Source organism: Vespula vulgaris, chromosome 10 (assembly GCF_905475345.1).
Source record: "Vespula vulgaris chromosome 10, iyVesVulg1.1, whole genome shotgun sequence".
In the NCBI taxonomy this organism is placed as follows: Eukaryota; Metazoa; Arthropoda; class Insecta; order Hymenoptera; family Vespidae; genus Vespula; species Vespula vulgaris.
Genome location: NC_066595.1, coordinates 3832501 through 3851195, shown reverse-complemented (window position 1 = coordinate 3851195; position 18695 = coordinate 3832501). Strand labels below are relative to the sequence as shown.

At 32.5% G+C, this 18695-nt stretch overlaps 4 protein-coding genes across 9 annotated transcripts; 1 reads left to right on the top strand and 3 right to left on the bottom strand.

Moving 5' to 3' along the window:
* Positions 1 to 237: 237 nt before the first annotated feature.
* On the top strand, positions 238 to 18674 carry LOC127066873 (ATP-dependent helicase brm). Of its 5 annotated transcripts, none has more exons than XM_051001112.1 (18): positions 238 to 382; positions 964 to 1279; positions 11697 to 12562; positions 12645 to 12718; positions 12794 to 13037; positions 13128 to 13266; positions 13357 to 13518; positions 13614 to 13955; positions 14038 to 14251; positions 14329 to 14519; positions 14600 to 14757; positions 14848 to 15268; positions 15348 to 15514; positions 15592 to 15783; positions 15867 to 16197; positions 16304 to 17167; positions 17344 to 17518; positions 17587 to 18674. In XM_051001112.1, exons 2-18 carry the CDS (start codon positions 1004 to 1006, stop codon positions 17730 to 17732), a joined length of 4962 nt encoding a protein of 1653 aa, XP_050857069.1. In that variant the 5' UTR covers positions 238 to 382; positions 964 to 1003; the 3' UTR covers positions 17733 to 18674. The 5 variants fall into 5 exon arrangements, with proteins under 5 accessions (XP_050857069.1, XP_050857065.1, XP_050857067.1 ...); XM_051001108.1 differs by having other exon boundaries at positions 245 to 382; positions 1000 to 1279; XM_051001110.1 differs by having other exon boundaries at positions 342 to 488.
* Positions 1509 to 3800, bottom strand: LOC127066897 (inositol monophosphatase 2-like). 2 transcript variants are annotated; one of them, XM_051001153.1, is made up of 7 exons: positions 3324 to 3800; positions 2944 to 3115; positions 2627 to 2760; positions 2303 to 2562; positions 2061 to 2166; positions 1805 to 1956; positions 1509 to 1729 (listed from the first exon to the last, which is right to left on the bottom strand). In XM_051001153.1, the coding sequence occupies exons 2-7, from the start codon at positions 3001 to 3003 to the stop codon at positions 1608 to 1610; spliced, it is 834 nt and encodes a 277-aa protein (XP_050857110.1). In that variant the 5' UTR covers positions 3004 to 3115; positions 3324 to 3800; the 3' UTR covers positions 1509 to 1607. The 2 variants fall into 2 exon arrangements, with proteins under 2 accessions (XP_050857110.1, XP_050857111.1); XM_051001154.1 differs by having other exon boundaries at positions 2944 to 3111.
* LOC127066894 (uncharacterized) lies at positions 5956 to 7738 on the bottom strand. The gene is made up of 6 exons (XM_051001147.1): positions 7485 to 7738; positions 7283 to 7416; positions 6958 to 7217; positions 6712 to 6817; positions 6472 to 6623; positions 5956 to 6356 (listed from the first exon to the last, which is right to left on the bottom strand). Exons 1-6 carry the CDS (start codon positions 7680 to 7682, stop codon positions 6229 to 6231), a joined length of 978 nt encoding a protein of 325 aa, XP_050857104.1. The 5' UTR covers positions 7683 to 7738; the 3' UTR covers positions 5956 to 6228.
* LOC127066896 (uncharacterized) lies at positions 7879 to 10194 on the bottom strand. Its single transcript, XM_051001152.1, has 5 exons — positions 10005 to 10194; positions 9316 to 9452; positions 8904 to 9166; positions 8523 to 8780; positions 7879 to 8413 (listed from the first exon to the last, which is right to left on the bottom strand). Exons 1-5 carry the CDS (start codon positions 10071 to 10073, stop codon positions 8277 to 8279), a joined length of 864 nt encoding a protein of 287 aa, XP_050857109.1. The 5' UTR covers positions 10074 to 10194; the 3' UTR covers positions 7879 to 8276.
* Positions 18675 to 18695: the final 21 nt, after the last annotated feature.

Below are 18695 nucleotides of genomic sequence, written 5' to 3'. Positions count from 1 at the left end.
ATCGTTGTTCAATTTTTTGTTCCTTTTATACAACGGAATATGTAATTATCTTCGCGATTCGATTATAATTAAATCTATCATGTCGAGTGACCATTACTCTACGGTCGTTCTATCACGAAACGATCGTTGTCACGCGAACATTTTTTACGTTAGTAAAAATCAATTTGTGACAATTTCATCGATATTTTATTTTACATCGTTAACGCCGTTTCTTAAAAGATCATTTTGGGAAAGGTAGGAATATTAGACAAGAGTCTAAAAAAGTTTACAAAGTCGAATAACCTGAAGAAATGGGCGACATTATGACTCAATGACTAGCCTTGCGGAAGCTTGAAATCAAGATGGCCGGTTGCTTGCATTCATCAGTGTATCTGGATACAGTGTAATTTTTTTAGATAATTACCCGTAGAAAAACTGGGAAGATTCCTTCTAGGATCATAGGAGTTTATTGTGTTTTTTCTCGTCATTTTAAGCTGGTCTTACAGACGGTACGTTAAATTTAACATGTAATTATAAGCTTGCAAAAGGTTCGACGAAATTTCGACGAACGAAAGGAATATTTTAATTTCAATACTCTGTCGATTTATTTACCATTTATACGACTTCTAAGCGGTTTTATTGGTTATGTTTGTTTTTTATGATTATTGGAGAATATAAATAAATTATTGTATGTAGGTTTGTTGTGTTGGTATTAACAGTTTTTTTTATAGTAGCTTGTTAGATATTTCTCTGGCAAGGAAGTGTAGTGATAATTAGTAACGCGCGTAATGCAAATAGAATGTAAAATAATTATCATTGAATATATTTAAGTATCAAATTTAAGCAGAAATTTATTTTTTGGGAATTGTTATCGTTGGAGCAAGGCAATAGATCAGTGAAGTGGAAACTGATATTTTATCATTTCAAACAAAGTATAATTTAAATATATAATTTAAACTAACACTTAACATAATATTTGTATAGGATATAATTATTGAGTAAGCTGGAGTCTGACTGTAGCAATATGGCGAGTCCATCGCCTCAATCATCTCCTATGCCACCGCCGCAAGCTCCAAGCCCAATGGGTCCTCCACAGCAAGCTCCATCTCCGTCGAATCCTCAAGGCAGTCCCATGGGCCCACCACAACATCATCCACACAGTCCGACGCAAGGATATCAAGGTGGGCCACCAATGCCACCGGGTGGACCTCCTATGTCACAACCTCCACAACAACCACCATCGCAACAACAGAATTATCCACCTCATCCACAGCAAATGCCACCCAACATGGGTCCTCAGGTATTTAATTCTTATCATTTTTTATAAAATATTACGGCTTGTATAACATATTCAATGTTTCTTTTTTATGTTTTATTGTTTCTTCTTGATTATATGTTACAAAAAAATATAATAATTACATTCATATATTGATGGAATAAATACTGGTGATGTATTCGAATGAATACTACTGATGCTATTCGAATGACTGTTATAATTAGCTATTAAAAATATTTAATAAAATAGGAAATACAAAATAAGTCTTATTTATTGACAAATAAATATATAATACAATTCATAGAATATAAAACATTATTTTTTAACTAGACATATACACTTATATTTATATTTAATACAAATTTTTGTTAATAGATTTTAAATCTGCTTTTTTAAAAAGTTCCACAAGTTGTTCTGCAATGGATCTATTGCAAGCTGCTATAACTTTTGGAATCATTAAATCCAATTCATCTCCTATAAAAATAAGGCTAATTAATATCAGCATATTTTCATAATTCAACAAATGAAAAATTTCTATGTATGATATACCATTTGTACTTATCACAATTCCTCCTGCTTCTTCTATTATTAATTTGCCCGCGGCTACATCCCAAGCATCTATTCCTTCAATATGATATGCTTCAACAGCACCCATTGCGACATAACATAATGTAAGTGCTGCGGTTCCTAAGGACCGTATTCTGCAAATGAGAAAAAAATTAATAATTATTAATAAGATTTGTTAATAGACATTATTAATAAGATATAATATTAAATTACATATTTAATTCTATTATGTATTTACCCATGGGTCCCTTGAATTAAAGCATGCATTCTAGTGTATACACTGACTAAATATGTTTTATCTTTGGCAAGCCATGGTTCCATAGCGACTAATGCTTCAGATAAATCTAGAAACATTGGATAAGTTTTAACATTTTTTTACAAAAATATATTAAGAATAAGCGATAATACATTATAGCAAAATTGTTTAATTTACATTGAAAATAGTTTTTGAGTATAATAATAGCAAGTAGTTGTGCTTACCTTGTATATGAGACGTTTGTATTGGTTTTCCATTAAGGAATGCTCCACAGTTTCTTTTCGCAGAAAAAAATTGTTTCATGACAGGGTTATAAACGATTCCTATTTCTGCTTTTTTATTTATTAAAAGAGCCAAGGAAATGCATGTATGTGGAAATTGATGTACAAAATTTGTAGTGCCATCTATAGGATCTATTATCCATGTTGGGTCGTCTGTTAATTTTGGTAATCCATTCTTTGCTACACTTTCTTCTCCAATAAATCTGGAAATTAAAGATGTGTTATCTCTTTCTATATAAATTGTTATTAGTCATTATTTAAACATACTTATGTGATGGAAATCTTTTAGTCAGTCGTTTAATCATTTCATCTTCTATCTTATGGTCATATTCCGTAACAAGATCCCAGTCAATACTTTTACAATGAGTAGTTTTCTTTTTGTTGATAGAATCTTGTATTATCTAAAAGTTGGATAAATAATAGAAAGGATAGTAAAAGGAGTTTTTATATATTACACGTTTCAAACTGAATAAATGTATTCTACATTTTAGTGAGGATTAGCGCGACCATGACCTTTAATAGCGTGATTTCTATTTCGTTTTTTATGATATATGTACATATTTAACAAAAATATTTTCACTCACCTCGCCTGCTAACAGAACTAATTCACTCGCTAAATTATAACATTCGTCTATATCGGTCATTTTGCTTCTGCTTCGCGACTGTTAGAACACTTGATTAATATTGACACTCCCACAAACACTTTCGCTTGATCGACGATGCCTTAAACGAACGAAGAAACCTTGCTTGATCTAGCTAGCAGATGCAGTTAATATGTAAAAGAGAAAGAAGTTAAGTGTGGAATTAATATAAAGCGTTACTTTCGACTGATGTACGTATTGTAAATCATGTATATATATATATATATATATATATATACACACACACAAGTAACGTTCTTTACAACGTCAATTTGATTTACAATTGATTTTAATGTGTTAGAAAGTTATTCGTTCGAACTAACTCGAAATAATAAAATATCAGAATCTCTTCACTCGAATATAATAGACCACGTTCACATCTGAGTTTCCACTATTCTCATTCATTCTTTTTCCAAGTATTTAGTGAGCGTGCGATTTTCCCTATCACGTCATTCAAGTAATGTGAATGGTATTTCTTAGAACGATGTTCTTTTTTTCCTTAGCCTTGGGAATTTTTATACTTTTATCTTACTTTTGATCGACGTACTTATGTACAAAGATATCATAATGCATACGTATAAGAAAGAATAATCATATTATCTACAATTATATTTACGATAGTACATAATGAAGGATCACATTTATGGTAGTCATTTACGAACTTATTAGTATCGCCTCTTTTTCAACTTATTTTTTTGAAAAAAGAAAACAATTGACAAGGATATTCGATAATAAGCAAATATTCAAACACTACGTTATGTTTAATTGATTCATAACAAATACATAAATTATAGAACGAGATATATTCTTATATTATTGTTTATTTCTCAAGGACACTTTTTCATCGGCTTCACGTATTATCCTAACGAATTCCTTCGCGATCTTCTCGTTGCAAGCACCGATTGCTCGTGGTTTCATAATATCGATTTTCTCACCTGTATTAAAATTTTAAACTATTATTATTATTATTACTATTATTACTACTACTATTGTTATTATTATTAATTTTGTTAAACAATAGTTTTCTCGAGGAATTAACGTACTGGTTTTAAAACTTTCCATTATTAAATATCTAACCGTCTTATGTAAACTTAAAATTTTAAAAAGACGTAGATTACCTGTTACGCGATCAACCACTATACCACCTGCTTCAGTTATAATCAAGGATGCTGCCGCGATATCCCACGTGGAAATGCCAGGACCTTCGATATAATAACCTTCCACTACACCCAAGGCGACGTAACAAAGTGTTAACGCGGCCACACCAAGAGAACGAATACTTAAAAAAAATAAATCAGAATATCAAGCAAGGTCAACGTTGTAGAAATGATCGGGCATTTGGAAAAGGGGTAAATTATTTTTTTATTATTTTTTAATTAATTATTTTAACTACAGTTTTTTTTCCCTTGAAGCAACAATATCTGTCGGATAAGATTAAGTAATTTTTTTTTTTTTTTTCCTTTTAAATTCATATGAATTTATTTAAACGTGTGTGTGTTAAACAAGTGTCCGTGCGTTTGTGGATGTGTACGTGTATTATAATTCGTTTATTTATCTTACCTTTGTGCTACTCGTGCAATAGCTTGAATTCTTTCAACAGTTTTCTCTCTCATATGATCAATCTTCATAAAACCAGATTCTATGCAGATCAAAGCTTTCGATATGTCTGACAAGATAAAATTTATTTCTTAAAAATCTCTTCTTTAAAATCTCCGTATTGTCTCAAATATTTTCTCTCTTTCTTTCTCTTTCTCTCTTTCATTTATTTTTCTCACCTTGAATTTCCGATACTTTAATTCGTTTTCCATTTAAAAAAGCTCCTTTATCCTTACGAGCTGTAAATAATTGTTCATGGATTGGATTGTAAACTATACCCAAAACCATTTCCTTTTGAATGGCTAATCCAATCACGACGCAAGTATGAGGGAATCCGTGTATAAAATTAACTGTACCATCAATGGGATCAATGATCCAGGTAGGATCATTAGTTAATTCAGGTAATTTTTGTCCGGTCGATTCCTCTGCAATAAATCTAAGACAAGATTGAAGGATAATTTGTAATAACTCGGTAATTGGTTAATGATATTTCTTGATAATTATTAATGATTCATTTACTTACTTATGACTTGGATATAAATTCTTCAATTTACCAATAATAATATCCTCTATTTTTTTGTCATATTCAGTTACGAGATCCCAATCACCTAACTTTTTATTTATACTTTTAGACCCGGTAATGGCGTCTTTCAGAATCTTTTTAAAAAACGAAACGTCAATAAGTTTATTCGTGACAATAATTAACATGGATGTTTCATAGATTTGTAGATGATGAATTGATCAATACTTTAAAAGTATTTTTTAGTCTTCTTATCGTTTTAAGTTTTGTTCAATGAAACTTACCTTTGCACATTCCTGCACAAGATTCAATGCTATTTCGTAATATTCATCTTCGATTTGTCGTGCCATTTTCTAAATAAAATCTTTTCAAGCTGGATGTAATATAGAATGTTTCCTTTACGATCGACTTATGAAAAGGCTTCAAGGTAGACTGTCTGGTAATATTGTATCTCTTATGTTTCTTACTAATGATTCTCTTGGAGTGGGTATAGAAGTAGTAAGATTTCGAGAGATGATGATCAAACATCGTTTTTCTAACTTTATGCTAAATGATTTTATCTTTGATTTAATATCTCTATCTCTATCTCTATGTTGCATAAAAATGTTCTCACAAACGTATACATTTTAATAGTAGTAGTAATGTAGTAGACCTAATTGGTTTGTTATAACAAGATAGCGATGTTTACGCGCAATGATAATTTTAATTGCATTCGGTTTATGCGAATAGCTTTAAATAATTTTACCGACGACATTTCAAGATTGTCGTATATTAGACACAAGCCTACGAAATGTTCATCAAGTAAATTTAGGGATTAAACATAAAAAAAGACAAATCGATTCTATCTTGATTCGATGTAATTAAAATTTACGTAATACCATTTGCGAGGAATAAATTTCATACCTAATCGTACCTCGTGACCCGTCACGTGGAACGATTTCACGTGGAACTTTTTTTTTCTCATCACTTAACTTCTTTTTATTGGCTTTTCAGTATTGTTACGACGCACAAAACTATTAATCGAACGTTTACATGTTTAGAGATAGGAGAATTATTTTGTTTTTTCTTAATTTGTACAATATTACAATATTACATGTGAGTAGAAAATACGATCAAGTTCGTTGAAGTCTTTTTCTTTGGGTTTTCAAATCTGTATCAACGATCAGTTTTGTCACCTCGCAAGCCAATTGCGCTGTAGACGCGACTATGATGTTTGGTTTCATTAGATTGTAAGGTCCACCTAAGGTGAATGTAAAAATCCTTAGTAAAAAGAAAAAAGGAAAGGGAGGAGAAATAAAAAAGTAAAAGGAAGAAGGTCAACGACAAATATCGAATAGCTCGATTCGCTGTTGTACCTTTCGAATCTATTAAGGTACCACCGGCTTCAGTGACTATAATCATTCCTGCTGCCACATCCCAAGGTTGAAGACCATCCATTTGAAAGCAATCGATTGCGCCTTTAGCCACATATGCCATCGATAACGTAGCTGAGCCTACGTTTCTAATGCTAAAAAATGACCGATAAAGATTTTTAAAACGTTTTTATTAGATATTTAGATTTTTAGCTTTTACCGATTACTATTACTTTAACTCACGTTTGACATGAGTCGAATAGAGCAAGGAATCTAGCCCAAGCAATGTCACGGTTTTTTTGTACTCGTAAACTCCCCACTTCAAACGCCAATAAACTCTTCTTCAGTTCTATATAAAAATAAGAATGCATAGAGCAAAATATATCTAATAAAAAAAATAGTGATGAAAAAATAAAATAGTCATTTAAAAAAAAATTGTTTAGAAAGGGAAAGAAAAAAAAAGTACGTAGTATTATAATTATAATTTACCTGTTATTTTGGATACTCGAATAGGTTTTTCATTTAGAAATGCACCTTGGCCTTTTTTTGCCGTATATAGTTCGCAACTAACAGGATTGTAAATGATTCCTAGGACCACCTCCTTACATATCGTTAAACCTACCGAGATGCAGTATTGCGAAAAATTGTGTATGAAATTAACTGTACCGTCGATCGGATCGATTAACCATGTTGGCGAGTCTGTCAATTCTGGTAATTCCGATAGACCAGTTGCTTCTTCCGCGATGAATCTGCATTATCGAGAAGGCTTTGATAAAACATCATTCATTTAACTCTTGATTCTTATTTTACTCACTTGTGATCAGGAAATTCCTTGCTAAGAGCATTGATCAAGAATTCCTCGATTTGGCAATCAAAATTCGTTACCAGATCTTTTCCTACCGACTTAGATTTTATGATTTTATCCGTATCATCGACGTCTTTAATCGTCTACCAAAAAGAAAGAAAATTTAAGGAACGTGATATTGCTCGTATTCATCTAATTCTCATCGACGTACCTGTCCAGCTTTTAACGTTAGATTTTTCGCGAATTCAAAGTATTTCTCGATATCCTGATCATTTGCCATAATCGTCGAGAAAGAGACTTTCGATAGAATGACTGTTCGATTAGATATGCGTGATGTCTGCTTCGCTCTTATCTTCTTAAGCAATGATATCTGATTCCGAAGATGGCGTCGGTAAATGGATTTCCACATTTAAGATGAATTCTGATTTCATGTGATATGTATATTTAACTATTTTTATTACAAACCTATACGTATACTTGAGTAATTACATTGCGCGACGCGACGTTCCTGAAGTACAAGTTTGAAACGATCAGCGATTTAAAAATAATTTCGGACTGTCGATAGATCGATTGTCATCAGTCGATCAACCTAAAACTACCTTCGAAACGTTTATATATTATTCATTTATTTCTTGTAACATTGATTTTTTCTTTTGTTTCGTACAAAATATAATCCTTCAGATTATTTTTATCGAGTTTTTACATTATTTTTATAAGTAAAACACTTATCTATATTGTTACCTGCTTTCTTGATCGAATTTTTTCAATGTGTATGTGTCTAAATATGTATGTATATATATATATGTATCTTTTTCTTTTTTTTATAAACTATGATAATACTTCACGACGAAATACAATAGTTATCCATAAATCGAATAGAACAGTCTCGCTGCCCCTTAGAAACTAGTAAGACTTTGGCAAGATAGCAGTCATTTTTATAATTATCGTTGTTTAAGAAAAGGTGATAATTCTATTATCTTGTTCGCAGTCAACTTCGAAAATATTACGTTGCCGCCTTAAGCATTGATCTTCTTAGATGGGTTTTAGAATCCGCATGCTTGATCAGTTTGACTAAATCATTGCCTAACTTTGCATTACCAACTGCCACTACCTTTGGAGCTATTATCTTTAACTCTCCACCTAGCATGTAACGATAAAAAACAAATAAAGAGGAAAACAATTAGATAGTAATTTATATAACTTCGTTAGATTGAAATTAAAGAATAATTGTCTTTTATTTGACAAATACCATTTGTATCGATGACTGTGCCACCAGCTTCTTGGATAATTAGCACACCTGCTGCTACATCCCAAGGCATTAGATTGTCTGAATGATAACCTTCTATAGCACCCATAGCTACGTAACAAAGTGACAAGGCTGCTGAACCCATTGTTCTTATACCATGAGCTATCGTGACGAATGCCTCGAGTCTACCCAAGACGATATCTCTGATATCTTCTATTATTGCAAAGGAAGTTTCCAAACATAGCAAAGAATGTTCCAAATCTGTCAATTATTAGTAATTTATTAATCAAAGAAACGAAGGAGTTCGTTCCATTATATAAATCTTTCTTTAGGATTGCAATTAAAAAAAGATAGAAAAAAGGATTATTTTTTATTGACTCATACCTTTTATGTTCGAACATTTTATAGGTTTGCCATTTAAAAATGCACCATGACCTTTCTTAGCAGTAAACAATTGTTCCAAAGCGGGATTATATACGATTCCCAGTTGGAGTTCTTTGTTCACAGACAAAGCGATCGATATGCAAGTGAAGGGAAAAGAATGAACGAAATTGGTCGTTCCATCGATCGGATCGATGATCCACGTGGGTGCATCTGTCAGTTCTGGTAGGCATTTCGTCGTTGAGACTGTTTCCTCACCGATAAATCTACAATCATGATAATACATAATAATGATCTATATAGATGATTGTTAAAGTGAATTCATTTTTATCTACAATTGTGTCAATTCGAAAATTATTTTTTTCAATCGATTCAATTCATTTTTAACGAGTTTAGTTAAAAGGTAAATACTAACTTATGTTTTGGGAATTCTTTAGCAAGATTATCGATCAAAATTTTTTCGACCTTCTTATCGTACTCGGTCACTAAATCCCAATCGCCAGCTTTCGTTTCGATCTTTTTATTAGATCTTTCAATGGCCTCTCGTATTACCTAATAAACAAAAAAATTATATCACATAAAAGTTGTTATACTACATTATACGATGCGCGTAATACAATCTTTTTATTTTATTGATTATTGTGTGATTCATTCTACACGTAGATTTGGAAGGCCATAGATATGATAATAATTTGATTGAATAAACGCGACAGTGATAAGCATATTGTGATCAATGTGGAAGTTAGAATAGAACGTATGATAAATTATAACATGCACATATATATTATTCAAAATGGAATTATTTGAAGAAGAAGAAGAAGAAGAAGAAGAAGAAGAAGATTCATTGAAAAGTAGTTAATTCATTGGATCAATGTAGCTTGACCTTGAATAAATAGTGGTCACTAGACAGCAATTGACATCATACTTTTATTAATTTTAAATGATACAAATTCGTGATCATTGAAACCGATAATTGTATATAATCGCTACATAGTCTCGAATAATAATATTATAAAATAATTAATTGTCTTAAAGGACAAATATCTGCATTTAAAGGACAAATATTTTTGTCAAGAATTCTACGATAAAAATTTCTATAGTTACCTTTCCTGATTCGATAGTAAGTTTCAAAACGTGATCGTAAATACGATCGAGTTCCTTTTGATCGATCATGGTATATGTCACTGATCTAAATTGATAAAATTTAAATTACGGTTTACGTTTGACTTTTTATCTCGAACAAATTTCGACCGACTTGGTTGACGATCCGTCTTGGTTTTAATAGCGAGTCGTTGAAGGAAGCTCCGTTTTATGGTATACTTGCGCCCCTTCACCCCCCAACTAAATCACTACCACCACCACCACCACCACCACCACCACCACCACCACCACCATTATGTGCTTGCATCTGGTCGACATAATAGGAATATTAAATGCCAGTGGAATTTTTTTCTACTTGGCGATATATTGATAGAATAAAGCCTAGGGAGATTAGAGCATTATATATTTATTTTCTTTTTTCTTTTATCCTAGCCGTTAGAAAAGGATTAGAACTAAGCTATTGTAAACGTATGATTTTTAATAGTTTCTATGGACATTGATTAAACAGCGAAAAGTTATTCCATCTCAACACTTAGATCAATAATTAATTATTAATAACATCAAATTAATCGATACGAATTATTTCCTGCGTCATTTTATTTCGAGATTAATAATTAATCATTAATTATTAGAATAAATTCTTGATTTTATAGATCTAGGAAAAAATTGATTTTTTTTTATGTTTAATGTAATCGTGTCGTAATAAAGAAGTGTTTATTACGTGAAATCCTTTCGGATATGTCGTTGAGTCCCACTTGTGTACATGTACACCGGATGCCTTGCATGCTCCATGAACGTGATTTCGTTCGGTTTGGGGCGTGAACAAGCCATGATCTATCGTTCTTCTATACGTATAAAACGTTTAATATATAATAAAATAATGTCGTGTGTGTATGTTAGCCACAAGTCAAGCACGTGTAATCGCGTGTTCGCCTTATTGTTCGCATGCATATTCTCTACAATATGTTTACTTGGACCTTCACGTGGACAATTCGTCAGCCTAGTATTTTTTTGTACCCTTTATCTTTTTTTCTTTCGATCAATCTTGTTAGTATACGTCATATTACGAATTATTAGTTGAAAGTATGCTAACCAGTTTTGTCTGTTTTAATTATTTGTGCTCGTTCGCATGTTTAACATGTTAAATAAAATTCATTGTTTATAATGACATAGTTTAGCTTTTTCTTTTTTTTTTTTTTTTACCGATTAAGAGGTAAGTTATAGGAAATATCTCGTCCATTTAATGTTTTATTGTTTTTTCCTTGATGCATTATCTTGAGGAAAAAATAAAAAATATAACTAATCGATGAACACACACGAAAAAAAAGAAGAAGACGAAAGAAAAACAACGTGAAAGAAACGAATTCATAACGGATGGATATAATAATACCTGCAATAATATAGATCTAACAATAAAGATATAAGAACGAAAAAGATATAAGAAAGTAGATACCAAGAAGTAAATATATTTATTGCATGAGGTAATTGTTAAGTTGAGGTATAAGTTTTTAAGTAAAGTATTTCCTTTTATATTTCAGTAAAAAATTTTATGTCACATGCGATACAACATATCTGATATTAAATGTACACGATCATATACGTGTATATATATGAATACATACGAGTAATATGAATTGGTATTTATAAATTTATATTTTAAATGTAATAATTGAGTACGATCAATTTGATTTTTAGAATCAAGGTGGATCTGGTCCAGTCGGCCAAGGACCAAATCCTCAACAGGGACCGGTTGGATCGATGGTACCTGGTCAAATAGGTCCTAATGGGCCTCAAAGTGGAAGACCTGTGGGAAACAGTCCAAGTAATCAAATAGGACCTGGAGGACAAATGGGACCTGGCAGTCAAATGAGTCAAACTGGTCCTGCTAATCAGATGGGTCAGTTAGGACCAGGAAGTGGCCCGGGCACACAAATGGGACCAGGAAGTAGCCCTGGTGGACAAATGGGTCCAGGTAATGGACCTAGTGGTCCTGGTGGTCCAATGGGACCTGGGAATGGACCTACTGGACCTGGTCAAATGGGACCCGGCGGTGGTCCTGGTGGACCGCAATTGGGACCAGGAGGACAAATGGTACCTAGTAGTCAGATGTCTCAAAGTGGGCCAACAAATCAACTAGGACCCAATGGGCCAAGTAATCAGATGGGTCCAGGAGGACCAGCCAATCAAATGAGCCATGGAGTTGCTAGCGGTCAAATGGGCCCAAATGGACTCGGCGGACAACCGACGTCCAATCAGATAGGTCCCAATACGCCAAATCAAGGACAAATAGTTCCTGGAAGTTCAGGTCCAATGGGGCCAGGTGCACCGGTAAATCAAATGAGTCAAACTGGACCTGGTCATATTGGGCCTAGTGGTCCTACAGGTCCACCTGGTCCTGGTCAAGAAAATTTGAATGCTTTACAAAAAGCTATCGATTCCATGGAAGAAAAAGGTCTTCAGGAAGATCCACGATATTCGCAACTACTAGCGCTAAGAGCTCGCCAAGGAAGTAGCATGGGAGAGAAACAAACATTTAGTGCTCAACAGTTACAACAACTACGGTATAGTTTTTGTAACTGTATACGCCGGTATATTTTTTTTATTTCATACTCAATTAAACATTTTTATCATTATTATTTACAGAGTACAAATTATGGCGTATCGTATATTAGCAAGGAATCAGCCCTTGTCACAACAATTAGCACTTGCTGTTCAAGGTAAATATATAAAGTATAATATATCGAAATCTATTTACTAACTGTCGATCTTTTATTCTGCTTCAACACAAATAGGCGGAGCTCCACCCCCGGGTATGGCTCAACGTCCTATGGATCCATCTCAAGGACCAACTACTACTGCAGGACCACAAATTCCAGGTCCTAATGTAATAGGTCCTGCAGGTGCTCCAAGACCGGGTTGTCAAACACCTCAACAGCAACAACCACCTCAACAAGGTGCTAAAACTAATAGAGTAACGAGTGTTCCAAAGCCAGTAGGATTGGATCCATTATTAATCTTGCAAGAACGAGAGAATAGGTAAAAGTTAGGAATTATGTTTCTAACAAATGATATACTTACAGTTAGTAATGGCTACTAAACATGTTGTTCGTGATGTTTACATAACAGAGTTGCGGCTCGTATTGCATTAAGAATGGAACAACTTAGTAACTTGCCAACAAATATGCCCGAAGATCTTCGTATTCAAGTCCAGATAGAATTACGGATGCTGAGGGTACTCAATTTTCAACGACAACTTAGATCTGAGGTAGAATTATTACTGTCATAATATATATATATATATAGTTATTTTATACGTTATATATGAGTCAACTAATTTTATTGTTGTCCTACATAGATAATAGCATGTACTCGAAAGGATACAACTCTAGAAACAGCAGTTAATGTAAAGGCTTACAAGCGTACGAAAAAGCAAGGATTAAGAGAAGCAAGAGCCACTGAAAAATTAGAAAAGCAACAAAAGTTGGAAGCTGAACGTAAACGTAGACAAAAACATCAAGTAAGTTTTAAATGTTAATATAGAAAACATAATGATACTGTTACAGTAGTAATATCGATAAATCCTTACGTCATTGTATTTTTTGTTTCTTTCAGGAATTTCTTAGCTCAGTTCTTCAACATGGTAAAGATTTCAAAGAATTTCATAGAAATAATGTGGCCAAATTGGCTAGACTCAATAAAGCTGTACTCAACTATCATGCCAATGCTGAACGTGAACAAAAGAAAGAACAAGAACGTATCGAAAAGGAGCGTATGCGTCGTCTTATGGCTGAGGATGAAGAAGGATATAGAAAATTGATCGATCAAAAGAAAGACAAACGTTTAGCTTTCCTTTTATCGCAGACTGACGAATATATTAGTAATCTTACAGAAATGGTGAAACAACATAAGATAGAACAAAAGAGAAAGCAAGTTGAAGAGCAGAAACGTAAAAAGGTAGGAGTAAACGTACGGAAAGATTTTTTTTAATTCTATTTTACTCTATTATGAAATCTTCATTATTTGAATATATTTGTAGAAGAAGAAGAAGCTTCAGGATGGTGAAATTAATGAAGATGGTAGCCCAAGTGATGATACTCGCGTTGGCGTTATCGAAGTAGCAACTGGTCGTACTTTAACTGGAGATGAAGCACCTTTGATGAGTCAACTTTCTGCATTTTTAGAAGCTCATCCTGGTTGGGAACCAATCGATTCTGAAAGCGAAGACGACGATGAAGATGAGGAAGATGAGAGTGAGAATAAATTTGATAATATCTTATTCATAATGTTCATTATAAACGAACGATAAACATTTTATTAATATCAATAGATAAAGAAAAACCAATGGGCGATTCCGAAGAAGAAAAAGTGAAAAAGACGATACACAAAGCCAAGGTCGAAGATGATGAATATAAAACGGAAGAACAAACATATTATAGTATCGCACATACTGTTCACGAAGTTGTTACAGAACAAGCTTCAATTATGGTTAACGGAAAATTGAAAGAATATCAGATTAAAGTAAGAGAGTTCTATATTTTATATTGTATCAATAATATTTAATAACTGACAATTTTTATAATGAACACGAATTATTTTAGGGTTTGGAGTGGTTGGTATCACTGTTTAATAATAATCTTAATGGTATTTTGGCGGATGAAATGGGTCTTGGTAAGACAATTCAAACTATAGCTTTGGTCACATATCTAATGGAGAAGAAGAAAGTCAATGGTCCATTTTTAATCATTGTTCCATTATCGTAAGAAAAATAATTTTTTATTGCCATAAATATTTTATCATTAAATATTTTTTTCACGATTATTTAATATTGTAATATTTCTTATTTTAGTACACTTTCAAATTGGGTTCTTGAGTTCGAAAAATGGGCACCTAGCGTCGTGGTGGTATCTTATAAGGGATCACCAGCTGGTAGACGTGCCATTCAATCTCAAATGCGAGCAACTAAGTTTAATGTCCTATTAACAACATATGAATATGTTATCAAGGATAAGGGTGTATTGGCAAAGTTGCAATGGAAGTATATGATTATCGACGAAGGTCACAGAATGAAAAATCATCATTGCAAATTAACACAAGTCTTAAATACGCATTATTTAGCCCCTCATAGGCTTTTGTTAACTGGTACACCGTTACAGAATAAATTACCTGAGTTATGGGCTTTATTGAATTTCTTATTGCCTTCGATATTTAAATCTTGTAGTACGTTTGAACAATGGTTTAACGCACCATTTGCAACGACTGGTGAAAAGGTAAATGAATTACGATAAATTCTCTTAATTATTATTTACTTTTGTAAACAATTCTGACACCTATGTTATGCGACCGCAGGTTGAACTGAACGAGGAAGAAACTATTTTGATTATTCGCCGTTTGCACAAAGTTTTGCGACCATTTTTATTGAGACGTTTGAAAAAAGAAGTTGAATCGCAATTACCTGACAAAGTTGAATATATTATTAAATGTGATATGTCTGGACTTCAAAAAGTACTTTACAAGTAAATATCCATTCGGTTTTCATTCCAATAATATTACATTTTCTTTTTACTTTTGCTCACGCAGGAATATATTTTAGGCATATGCAGAGTAAAGGCGTTCTACTAACAGATGGTTCGGAGAAAGGCAAACAGGGCAAGGGTGGCGCTAAGGCTTTAATGAACACTATTGTACAATTGAGAAAATTATGTAATCATCCTTTCATGTTTCAAGCTATCGAAGAAAAATATTGCGAACATGTTGGCACACAAGGATCCGGAGTTATCACTGGGTATGTGTCTAATAATTATATTATAAAAATGATTATATATTTATATATTTCATCTAAAATATTTATTCATTTTCAATTAATAGACCTGATTTATATCGGGCATCTGGAAAATTTGAACTGTTGGATCGTATTCTTCCAAAATTGAAAGCTACCAACCACAGAGTATTGCTTTTCTGTCAAATGACACAATTGATGACGATTATGGAGGATTACTTAAGTTGGAGAGGATTTATGTATCTGCGATTGGATGGTACAACGAAGGCTGAAGACAGAGGGGATTTGTTAAGAAAGTTCAATGACCCTGGTTCAGAATATTTTCTTTTCTTACTGTCCACTCGTGCTGGTGGTCTCGGTTTGAATTTACAAGCAGCTGATACTGTAATTATTTTTGATTCAGATTGGAATCCACATCAGGTACGATTTATTGTTTGCTATGATGTTATAAAGTGCATACGATGCATACACACACACACACATAGACGCGCATACGAAGCTAGTATTTCATCCCCTATTATTTTAGGATTTACAAGCACAAGATCGAGCTCACAGAATCGGTCAAAAAAACGAAGTACGTGTGCTTAGATTGATGACCGTAAATTCCGTAGAAGAAAGGATATTAGCTGCGGCTAGATATAAATTAAACATGGACGAGAAAGTCATTCAAGCTGGAATGTTTGATCAAAAGTCTACAGGTTCCGAGCGTCAACAGTTCTTGCAGAGTATTTTGCATCAGGATGATGCCGAGGATGAAGAAGAGAACGAAGTACCAGACGATGAGACGGTGAATCAAATGATCGCTAGAACCGAAGGTGAATTTGAAATATTTCAAAAATTGGATTTAGAACGAAGAAGAGAAGAAGCTAAATTAGGACCGAATAGAAAGTCTCGATTATTGGAGGAAGCGGAATTACCTGATTGGCTCGTTAAGGATGACGATGAAGTAGAAAGATGGACTTACGAGGAAGATGAAGAAAGATATCTTGGTAGAGGTTCAAGGCAACGTAAAGAGGTCGATTATACGGATAGTATCACTGAGAAAGAATGGTTAAAGGCTATCGATGATGATGGTGCGGAATATGACGAGGAAGAAGAGGATGATAAAAAGAAGAAAAAGACAAGGAAACGAAAGAAGAAAGGCGAAGAAGATGACGAACCTATGCCAAAGAAACGAAGAGGTGCTGGATCGTCGATTGATCCAAAGATGAAACGTGCGATGAAAAAGTTGATTATGGTAGTTGTAAATTATACCGATAGTACCGATGGTAGATTACTTAGTGAACCATTCATGAAGCTACCATCCCGACGAGAGTTACCAGATTATTATGAAATTATAAAAAAGCCATTAACTATAAATAAATTGTTGCAAAAAATCGAAGAAGGCAAAGTAAGTATTTCGTTGAGTTTATTATTATTATTTTATGTATATATATATATATATATATATTCTTTTTTATTATTTTATTCTTCTTTTATTTCTTTGTATTTTTTATTTTCTTTTTTACCAACGATACGAGATATCTTATATTAATATTTGCAATTTCTTTTTTTCCTATCTATTAGTACGCCGACTTTGATGAACTGGAAAAAGATTTTATGCAACTATGTAAAAATGCACAGATCTATAATGAAGAAGCTTCTCTTATTCATGAAGATTCTATAGTTTTGCAATCTGTATTTACGAATGCTCGACAACGTTTGGAGGAAGAAGGAAATATTTCCGATTTAGATGACAAAGGTATTATTATTTGTTATTCTTATATGTTATTACTATCGTCATATTTATTTTTTACAATGATGTTCCAGACGGTGAAGAAGGATCCGATGCTGATTCTAGTGTGAGAATGAAGATAAAACTTAAAGGTAGAAAAAGCGAAGGTAGAGGTGGTCGTAGGAAAAGAGTTACAAAGAAATATATTTCCGATGACGATGATGATGCTGATGACAATTAAATATTAAATGTGATTATTTAATATAGAAGTTTTAAAGAATACGGTAATATTTACATTCAAAACTATTTATCTTAAATTTTTTTTTTTTTTTGTGAAGCGGTATATATACTTCGCGTTTAAGGCCGACTATTGTAATTATAAAGTTTCAAAAGTTATTCTACAAAAAGATATATCTAATAATAATTAAAACTTGATTTTATAGTACAAGATACGATACTATTGTTTAATCAAGTTTAGAAAAGGGCAAATCATTGTTACTATTAGAAGTTCAAAGATAGCTCTCTTCTTATAGAATTAGATATATTTAAGGGAAATAAAAAAGAACAAAAAAGAAAAAAAAAGGAGAAACTGAAGATTCTGCTTTTTTTTTTTTTAAAAATAAACTTTGTTTTAATTTTGAGTGATCATATGTGTGCATCGATTGCATAGTGTACAGTAAAAAATAGGATTAAGGACTGCAATTTTATTTGTACGAACATATTACCAGTTTATATATTGATCGATACTTCTTTTTTTAAAGAAAATATTACAGTAAATTCTGTTATACCATCAAACACTCTTATTAGCCTTTAAAAACCATAATACATTCGAGATATGATTTTTTTCTTCCTAATTATATAGATTCTTTTTAAATTTTAATACTTTCAAGTTTTATTAGTATTACACTTATGATATTGCAAATGTAACTGCCAGCGATTGGTTTACAATACACTATTATCTTTGTTATAATTTCACATATTGTCCATTCAAAATGCATAAACAATATTGAAATGGTAATATTATAAAAGCTTAAGATGATCAATTACCAAGTATTTACTAGTACATAATGACATCGTAGTAATTATCCTTATTATAAAAAAACAAGTGTATTTTTAAATTATGTAATTTTTTATTCCAGTACATTAAGTTGAATTCCTTTAGAAATAAATATTTTTTTCTTCAGGATTGTAATATTTTTCGCAG

What these genes read in the sequence shown, in the direction of transcription:
- LOC127066873 (XM_051001108.1), top strand. Translation starts at nt 342, where the DNA reads ATGGCCGGTTGCTTGCATTCATCAGTGTATCTGGATACAGT. An exon ending in CAACAGTTACAACAACTACG is followed by an intron (nt 12,563 to 12,644) that starts GTATAGTTTTTG and finishes TATTATTTACAG; the next exon opens with AGTACAAATTATGGCGTATC. An exon ending in CAGATTGGAATCCACATCAG is followed by an intron (nt 16,198 to 16,303) that starts GTACGATTTATT and finishes CTATTATTTTAG; the next exon opens with GATTTACAAGCACAAGATCG.
- LOC127066897 (XM_051001153.1), bottom strand. Translation starts at nt 3,003, where the DNA reads ATGACCGATATAGACGAATGTTATAATTTAGCGAGTGAATTAGTTCTG. An exon ending in AAAAGATTTCCATCACATAA is followed by an intron (nt 2,563 to 2,626) that starts GTATGTTTAAAT and finishes TTTAATTTCCAG; the next exon opens with ATTTATTGGAGAAGAAAGTG. An exon ending in TTAATTCAAGGGACCCATGG is followed by an intron (nt 1,957 to 2,060) that starts GTAAATACATAA and finishes TCTCATTTGCAG; the next exon opens with AATACGGTCCTTAGGAACCG.
- LOC127066894 (XM_051001147.1), bottom strand. Translation starts at nt 7,682, where the DNA reads ATGTGGAAATCCATTTACCGACGCCATCTTCGGAATCAGATATCATTG. An exon ending in AAGGAATTTCCTGATCACAA is followed by an intron (nt 7,218 to 7,282) that starts GTGAGTAAAATA and finishes TCGATAATGCAG; the next exon opens with ATTCATCGCGGAAGAAGCAA. An exon ending in CTATTCGACTCATGTCAAAC is followed by an intron (nt 6,624 to 6,711) that starts GTGAGTTAAAGT and finishes GTCATTTTTTAG; the next exon opens with CATTAGAAACGTAGGCTCAG.
- LOC127066896 (XM_051001152.1), bottom strand. Translation starts at nt 10,073, where the DNA reads ATGATCGATCAAAAGGAACTCGATCGTATTTACGATCACGTTTTGAAA. An exon ending in AAAATGTTCGAACATAAAAG is followed by an intron (nt 8,781 to 8,903) that starts GTATGAGTCAAT and finishes AATAATTGACAG; the next exon opens with ATTTGGAACATTCTTTGCTA. An exon ending in CACAGTCATCGATACAAATG is followed by an intron (nt 8,414 to 8,522) that starts GTATTTGTCAAA and finishes GTTACATGCTAG; the next exon opens with GTGGAGAGTTAAAGATAATA.